We start from the raw sequence: 8,815 nt of genomic DNA on the forward strand, positions 1-8,815 counted from the left end.
ACTTGTTTAGAAGCTATCTTTATTGATATGCTACATTTTGGCGACGAGGATCTTACACTCTACATGCACTAATACGCATGAGAAACCCTACGAAGCCTTGATTTTCTCTGTGTGAGGAAAAAGTGTGTTTTTGACATTAGTCGGCTGGCTAAAGTTCGAGTCGTTCAACACGTGCAGCCTATCGGAATGGCGGCAAATGTACTATTCGGTCGTGTTGGCGAATTTGTTCAAGAGAGAGAGACTTTTCGCTCATATGTTGAAAGAATGGAGATGTTTTTCCTAGCGAATAACATCCGAGAAGAAACAGGCGAGGGAAACGAGGATGCCAATCTCGCCGTAAGAGAAAGAAAACGTGCTATTTTTCTGACTGAGATTGGACCTGAAGCATATTCTACCCTGAGCAATCTGTTGGTGCCAGCAAAACCAAGAGACACTCCTTTTGCTGATATTGTAAAGGCACTTGAGAGACATTACAATCCAGCGCCATTAGAGATTGCGGAGAGTTTTCATTTCGGCACACGCCACCAGAAACCAGGTGAACCCATCAGTGACTTTATTGTGGCATTGAAGAAGCTATCAATTCATTGCAACTATGGAGAGTTTTTAAATCGAGCTCTGAGAGACCGTTTTGTGTGCGGATTGAACAATCCCAAAATCCAGAATAAGCTGTTGAATACCGAAGATCTTACCTTCGAGAAAGCTTGCCAGATAGCAAAGTCAATGGAGATGGCAGAGAAGAATACCCAAGAATTCCGCCCTGTCAGTGCAAGTGTTGACAGCGAAGGCATTGTGAATAAACTGGAAACTGTGAAAAAACTGGAGACTGTAAACACTAATGAACCTTCATGTTATCGATGTGGTGGTAAGCATGCTGCACCAAAGTGTAAGTTTAAGTCAGCAACATGCTATAAATGTAGGAAAATCGGTCACATTGCATCGGTGTGCCAAAGTAAAAATGTAGATCAGTCTAGAAAGGGTAAAGGTAATGTTCATACTCTGTTAGAACCACGCAAAGAGTGTGGTGACGATGACGAGTTGGGTATATATTCCTTGTACGCAGTTGGTACAGATAATCCTACCAACAAAGGTTATACTGTAGAAACAACCATTAATGGTGCACTGTGTGCAATGGAGGTAGATACTGCTGCCGATTACTCAATAATGAGTAAGAGTATGTATACTCAGAAATTCAGTAATTACCCACTTTATCCATCAAAAGTTGAATTGAAAACCTGTACGGGTGAAACCCTTGCAGTGTGTGGGGAGATGAAATGTGATGTCGTGTACAAGGGCCAAAAGTATACACTGCCCATGGTTATAGCTAACTATGAGAATAAGCCTACTTTACTGGGTCGAAATTGGCTCAAACATGTGAAGCTTGAGTGGGGTGAAATATTCAGTGTAACAAGTTGTGAATCAACTAGTGCCAAAAGGCAAATTGATGATCTTTTAGCTAAACATAGTGAGTTATTTGAAGAGAGCTATGAGGGTATGAAAGGGTTGGAAGCACACATCACTATGAAAGATGGTGCAAAGCCCATATTTATCAAACCACGAAGGGTCCCCTATGCACTGAAAGATGAAGTAGAAAAGGAGTTGGATAAACTTGAGAAGCATGGGGTGATAGTAAAAACGGTCGGTATAAAACGCAGACCATGCAGACTGCAGACTGCAGACTGCAGACCGTGCAGACGGTGCAGACCGAGTAACTTTTTTTCTTCTTTTTTTACATTGTGTTTCACAAAACTTTTCACCGGTCGGTATAAACGCAGACCATGCAGACTGCAGACTGCAGACTGCAGACCGTGCAGACGGTGCAGACCGTGCAGACTGAGTAATCTTTTTTTCTTCTTTTTTTACATTGTGTTTCACAAAACTTTTCACGAACGGTTTCCGAAGTTCGTTTGAAATTTGCGAAGTTCGCTACGAACTTTAGGGGGAATTTCATTATGTAGTTGTCAATCAAATTAAGAACTTCGAAACGAAATTGTGAATTTCACGTGCAGCGAAGTTGAAAGGTTGAGGAGTTCGCAAGTTGAGAAGAAGTTCGTCCAGTTTGTTTAATTTGGTGAAATGAATCCGTTCACGATACAAGGAAAGGCAATTTCAAGTCCAGGAAGGCAGGAAATCATCTAAAGTTGGCTTCAAGGTCAAGGATTATTTTATTTAGCTTCCAGCTTGTTGAGTTTTCTTCTACGTCAGAGAGCGCGTTACACTGTAAACATTGGAGTTATGCTTTGGGAATACAGTACAGGGTTTTCTTGAGAAATCCCCCAAAAATTTTTACACTGTCCTTAATAATAAAATATAAGTAATTCGTAAATAAATACACATTTCAATTGTTCCAAAGCAAGTGTTGTTTATTAGTAAAAAAAAATTTAACCAAAGCTTATTTTTTTGCAAATATAAATTATTTCAGAGGAACAGAGTTTCATATCACGAACAGACAGATGGCGTGACTTGCGTGTTGTGTAAACACAGAAGTATAACAAACACGGAATTGAAAAGTTCTGGTTTTCCGCAGATTTTCCAAACTGATGTGTATTCAAGAAGGAAAACGTTTTTTTCTCTTAAGAAGATTTTTACGGCACACACAAACAGTATTTTTATATGTAAACCGGTTCATCTGTTGAAATTTTTTCCTTCGAAACTGCACACGGCAGAACTTGTAATCTATTTTTAGTCGGGTGTCGGGTGACATTGGGAAAAACTTTGTTGTAACATTCACAAACCATTTTCAGGGCAGCCTCGCTTTTTGACCTTTTTAGTCCGTTGATGTCCTGCCTTCTGGACTTGGGATTGCTTTTTGCTGTACTGGGAACGGATTCATTTCACCAAATTAAACAAACTGGACGAACTTCTTCTCAACTTGCAAACTCCTCAACGTTTCAACTTCGCTGCACGTGAAATTCACAATTTAGTTGCGAAGTTCGTAATTTGATTGACAACTACTTAATGAAATTCCCCCTAAAGTTCGTAGCGAACTTCGCGAATTTCAAACGAACTTCGGAAACCGTTCGTGAAAAGTTTTGTGAAACACAATGTAAAAAAAGAAGAAAAAAGATTACTCAGTCTGCACGGTCTGCACCGTCTGCACGGTCTGCAGTCTGCAGTCTGCAGTCTGCATGGTCTGCGTTTTATACCGACCGTAGTAAAAACTGAAAGATCAAACTGGGCAAGCCCAATAGTAGTTGTACCAAAAGCTGACAAGTCAGTGAGAATTTGTGAGGACTACAAAGTAACCATCAACTCAGCTGTAGAAGATGAACAATATCCCCTCCCTACCCAACAAGACTTGTAAGCTGCCCTCTCAGGATCCAAAGTTTTCAGCAAACTTGATTTGTCACATGCATATGCGCAGTTAAGTGTTGATAACGAAAGCCTTGAGTACCTAACTATCAGCACTCACAAAGGACTCTATTCCTACACCAAATTACCCTATGGGGTTAAATCAGCGCCTAAGATTTTCCAAGCTAAAATGGATATGATTTTGCAAGGGGTAGAAAAATGTGTTTGTAAGCAGGATGACATTCTTATTGGTGGTGTCAGTTGGCTAGCCTGCGAACGCAGACGTATTTCCGGCTGTCGTTTCTCTCCGCCGAAAAATAGCGTCTGCGAACCCGAGCCACAAAACGATTTCCGTGACGTAGAATCTTTTGTTTTCTCTTTGGCCAATCAGATAACACGACAGAATGAAACGCGTGTGCACACCGCGCGGCTCCCTCGCGACACAGAGTTTGATTGAAACACCAAAGGCCAAAGATTTCTCACAGCGGTGAAAGTTACATACAATCTTTGCAGAATAACGTTTTCAGGTTCAAAGAAAAGGTTAATTTATTCGGCAAAAGTGTTTTAGGCATACCTTCATTGATAAATCGCTTAACAAAAATAAATTTGTATGTTTACGTGGACTGTGAAAATAGAAAAGCTGTAGTTGTATCGCTTCCAACATTAACTGAAGTGCTGCAGTCAATTTCTGCAGTTAGAGAACACCTTACAAAATTTGTACCCAATTGGGCAAGAAATTCGAAGAGTTTTTGTCGGTGATGCCCACTTTGTGTCAAACTATTTGCAAAAGATTTTAGCAGCACGTCGAACTCAATTGAAGGTGACAATCTTCCAGTTTACCTTCCGAGAAATTACACAATTAAGTTGCGACTAGCGTCAGTTGCAAGCTCTAAAATTTCTTCAAGTCCGATCCCTTTATAGTTCTAAACCCTTAGGCGTTTCTTGGCTGTTCTAAATTCTAAGGCGTTTTTTTTTTGCACCATCGAATCCCAGAAGTTTGTCTCAAAGGAATAAAAAACATTCGCAGATTTCTGACAGCTCAAATTATTATTTCAAATACATGTATCAACAGCGCTGCGAAGACGAATCTCTGACGAGACTCGCTAGAGAAATCGCTTCTTTAGGTAGACCAAAGTACACCTCTTTCAATTAATATTTTTATTTTATTTGCTATCCTTCTTAGTTTTTCAGGAGAGGTTTGTCCTTTATGTGTAAATATACTAAAGATCATAAATTCTAATCAACACCGGATCTTTCGACAACAAAATTATAAACAAGTATAAAGTGTTTCGTCAAGAGCGAATGTTCGTAACGAAGAATCTCACCTATTTAAATATCCAAGATTCTTTAGAATTCTGGTGATCCATGCACGACAGAATAGCCGCTTCTTTCAACATTTCTTTACTCGGCGTTCAGTTTGTCGTTATTGAGCGCCGGCTATTGCACTTCGATCAGCGACGACGATTCGGGGCGATAAGGTACATTCAATTCTACAAGCGGCAAAACGATGACCACAATATTCCAGTCGGAAGATTCACGAAGACGTCTTCTTCATCTGACTCGAACAAGTACTTTCAAGCGTTAATGTGATGCTGATTTGACTTTTCAAATCCAAACACTTCACAAACTTTCCCATCCTCGAATGATTCTCAGTGTCTGCTTTATCGGCCCTGTTTTCTCCACGAAATTGCGCGATACCCTCGCAGGCTACACGCGTGGCACTTCTGGGTTTTTCTGAGCCTAACTCTGATTGGCTTAAGATTTTGACGTCACGGAAATCGTTTTGTGGCTCGGGTTCGCAGACGCTATTTTTCGGCGGAGAGAAACGACAGCCGGAAATACGTCTGCGTTCGCAGGCTATCAGTTGGCAAGAAAATATCAAAATCCTAGCTGAGGTCCTGGAAAGGCGGCACAAATATGACATTCATTTGAAATTGCCAAAGTGCGAATTCCTGAAGACAGAAGTTGTCTACTTAGGCCTGAAAATAGATGCTGAAGGCCTACATCCAGTTGAAGAGAAGGTGGATGCTGTAAAGAAAGCACCAGTACCACAGAATGTAAGCGAGCTAAGATCTTTTTTGGGTATGGTCCAATACTACCACCCATTTCTACCAGATTTAGCAACTACACTAGCACCATTACATGAGCTCCTAAAAAAAGGTGTCCAGTGGGTATGGACAAAAGAGTGTCAGCAAGCATACGAAGCTTGTAAACAAAGTCTCACCAGCGATGCACTTTTGGTGCATTATGATGGGAACCGTGAACTAAGACTTGCATGTGATGCGTCCAGTTATGGACTCGGAGCTGTCATCAGCCATGTGATGGACGACGGCCAGGAAAGGCCAATTGCCTATGCGTCTCGGACACTGAGTTCAAGTGAGAAGAACTATGCACAAATTGAGCGCGAAGCGTTGTCAATTGTTTTTGGTGTAAAGAAATTTCATCAGTTCTTATACGGGCGTAAATTTACTTTGATTACTGATCACAAACCATTGTTGGCAATTCTCAGTCCAAAATCTGCTATCCCAACACTAGCGGCAGCACGGATGCAGAGGTGGGCCCTAGTACTCTCAGCATATGACTATGAGATTGAGTACAAAAGATCTGAAGACCATGCTAATTGTGATGCACTTTCAAGGTTACCACATGGGAATTCCACTGTAGGAAGTGAGAGTGCAATTTATAGTGTGAGTGCAATTGATGATGATTTTCCAGTAACGGCAGAGGATATAGGAAAGGCAACACTTGTGGACCCTGTACTGAGTAAAGTACATCAATTTGTGATGTCAGGTTGGCCAGAGAGTTGTCCTGATGAGACCCTGAAACCATATCATAACCGAAGGAATGAGTTGTCCTGTGAACAGGATTGTGTTCTTTGGGGTTCTAGGGTCGTTATTCCACCGATCTTTAGAACCAAGATGTTGGGGCATGCAGCTACACTGGGAGCACCCTGGTATATGTAGTATGAAAGCAATTGCTCGTACGTGTATGTGGTGGCCAAAAATGGATCAGGAAATTGAGGAAGAAGTGAGAGTTTGCACAGTATGCCAAAATGTTAGAAATGCCCCACCTAGTGCACCCCTGATCCCATGGAAGTGGCCAACCAGACCATTCCAGAGGATCCTATTGCATCTTCCACAGTTGAAAGTAGCACGCCACTAGTTTTGCGAAGATCTCAGAGGGTTAGAAAACCTGTTATTAAACTTGACTTGTAGCAGTAGATTATGCCTTAAGTAGAAGTACATTGCTAGTTTTTTTAGGGGGAAGCAGTGTAATATATTGACTACTGTTACATAACCGGAAGTTGTGTTGTTCAGCCATATTGAAGCTGTGTTGTTTTAATACTTGTTTAGAAGTTATCTTTATTGATATGCTACAGACTCAACATTGGGTAAAATACAAACACACTTTGCAAGAAAATCTTTGCAGGTTATTTTTTTAACCAAATGCATTAAAGTTGAAAAAAAATGAATTATGTAACAAAACGGTATCTGCACAAGCATGCAGAGACATTTTATATCACGAAGAGGTACGCATGGTGAACTCATGTACTAAGTATAAAAGGGACTTGTAGTTGGAGTGTGAGTGATACTCGGACGGTACAGTTGTTACTTGCAGTGTTAAAACAATAAAAGTAATTGTGGATGAAGACGACCGGTACAATAAGTTATTTACCCGCTCAGGGTCAAGCAAATAAGAGTTTCCAGTATAAACTTTTACACCATTCCTGGCATTGTATGTTTGGTAATCAAACCCAATCCAACACCAATCGTTCGACTGGGTGCGGTAATCCAACAAAAATTGAACACAATAAAATTTGATTAATCCAACAAAATCAAATGATCGACAGTCGTACTCAATTAAACCTTCGTTTGTAAAACTCCTGTTTGTTTGTGTATTTTGTGGATATTTTGTAGGTGCACCACTGTCTGTGTTGCAGTGAATGAAATGGTGCAACTGCTTACTTTTGTTTGAGTATTACAGTAACATTCAAGGCAGAAACCATTTCTTTTCCAACACTATAACAATGTAAGCAAAAATACATTTCAGTATTCAACCAGGCGCGACCTGCCTTTAAGCAAATAAGCACAGGCTTACAAGTTGTTCGGACGGTATAATAATTTTTTTAAGTTGTATTAGAATGATTCACATTTATCTAATGTGACTGAATTGTGAGTGAGCCAAATTCGTAGGGACTGTGTTAAGTTCAGATAGAGAAAAAAAAAATAAACCGTTGTGTGCTCACGATCTCTTTTAAACCTTGAATTTGGTCATTTGATTTGTTGTTTTGCAGAGAACGGCAAAGAAATGTACGAAAATGCATGATGCACGTGCAGATTTGCTAATTAAACCTATTGTTTTATGATGGTCTCGTTACTTCTTTGACCACAGCTGCATTTTGTTTAAAATTTAATATTTCTTGTTCACTATGGAATCCTGGCATTTGCCAAATTTAAGCGTCCAGATTGCACCAGATTGCATCTCAGAGTACTACCCCCTAGTAAGTCGTGACTCCAAATGGGCACTCCCGCGCCCCTATTGCCAATATTCTGAATTATGCTATGCCAGGGCATAATTCAAACAAAAAAAGGCTAGGAAAGCCCCCGTCAACTGTTGTTTTGTTCTCTTATACAAAATATGTATAACCTAACGTTGACATTCAGTTGGATATTAGGACGTTTTTCTATTATTCCATTTCATAAAGTTGATTATGATGAGTCATGCATGGTTTACTTTATAAATAGAAGAATTCCCAAAAATCGAATCGGTTTGAGTTCGATTGTGTTCAATCGGTTCAATAATCGAACTCACAGCAAAATAGATGGTCGATTTTGTTCCATTACCGAACCCATCGAGCGATTATAGTGTTTGATTGGGTTTTATTGAATTTTGGTTCGATTTTGTTCGATTTGGATATGCCGGGAACGCCGGGAACGTTTCAGTTCCAACCAAGATGGCGTCGAAAACTTTGCAGTTCCAAAACAGCGTCAGTGTTTTACCTCAATTCCCAGATGAAGTAAATGTTTATACGATTGTGAATCGACGAAGTACACGATTTGTTACTACTTTTCAAGTAAATTAATTCAGTTAAACAATGGTGAGTTAAACAATGGTGAACACGCATACATTACTGCATGCAAGCGCGCTATGGATTTTATCGCGCGATCGATTTATAATGAAGAATCCACTCTCTAGGCCAAGTATGTTAGCACGAATCGAATCCCCTATGTCCAAAACAACATTTTAACGTTTTCTCACCTTCACAAGGAGAATGCTTTGCCATTTGCTCGATCAAAATCAACACTTCTGCAAGCTTCCAACCAGCTAGGACTCGCCTAGGAGACAACACCTTAATCTTGACAATGCTGACCAATAGCACCGCGGGAGGACAAATATTTGGACTGGACTCGGAGACTGAGGAGCGCGCAAGAAAGTCTGATCGGAGAAAAAAACGGAGTTCGTTGAGCTTTTTTTTTCGAGAAAGGAATTTCCAAGCTATTTCTGTGATTCTTTGTTTTTATAATCG

At 40.2% G+C, this 8,815-nt stretch overlaps 1 protein-coding gene and 1 pseudogene across 2 annotated transcripts in view; one reads left to right on the forward strand and one right to left on the reverse strand.

Annotated features, from left to right (window-relative positions):
* LOC144642168 (uncharacterized) overlaps positions 1-8,608 on the reverse strand; it is a 41,117-nt pseudogene extending 32,509 nt beyond the window's left edge. Inside the window, exon 1 of the transcript XR_013568707.1 lies at positions 8,548-8,608. The product of XR_013568707.1 is annotated as an uncharacterized LOC144642168 (transcript). The remainder of the gene's footprint in view (positions 1-8,547) is intronic.
* Positions 177-4,395, forward strand: LOC144638095 (uncharacterized). Its single transcript, XM_078497243.1, has 2 exons — positions 177-1,639; positions 4,361-4,395. The coding sequence occupies exons 1-2, from the start codon at positions 187-189 to the stop codon at positions 4,393-4,395; spliced, it is 1,488 nt and encodes a 495-aa protein (XP_078353369.1). The 5' UTR covers positions 177-186.
* Positions 8,609-8,815: the final 207 nt, after the last annotated feature.

This window comes from Oculina patagonica, chromosome 2 (assembly GCF_052425735.1).
Source record: "Oculina patagonica isolate OP01 chromosome 2, crgOcupat, whole genome shotgun sequence".
NCBI classification, from domain to species: domain Eukaryota; kingdom Metazoa; phylum Cnidaria; class Anthozoa; order Scleractinia; family Oculinidae; genus Oculina; species Oculina patagonica.

Coding starts and splice junctions, on each gene's coding strand:
- LOC144638095 (XM_078497243.1), top strand. CDS start 187: ATGGCGGCAAATGTACTATTCGGTCGTGTTGGCGAATTTGTTCAAGAG. Junction 1,640..4,360: donor GGTGATAGTAAAAACGGTCG/GTATAAAACGCA, acceptor ATGTATCAACAG/CGCTGCGAAGACGAATCTCT.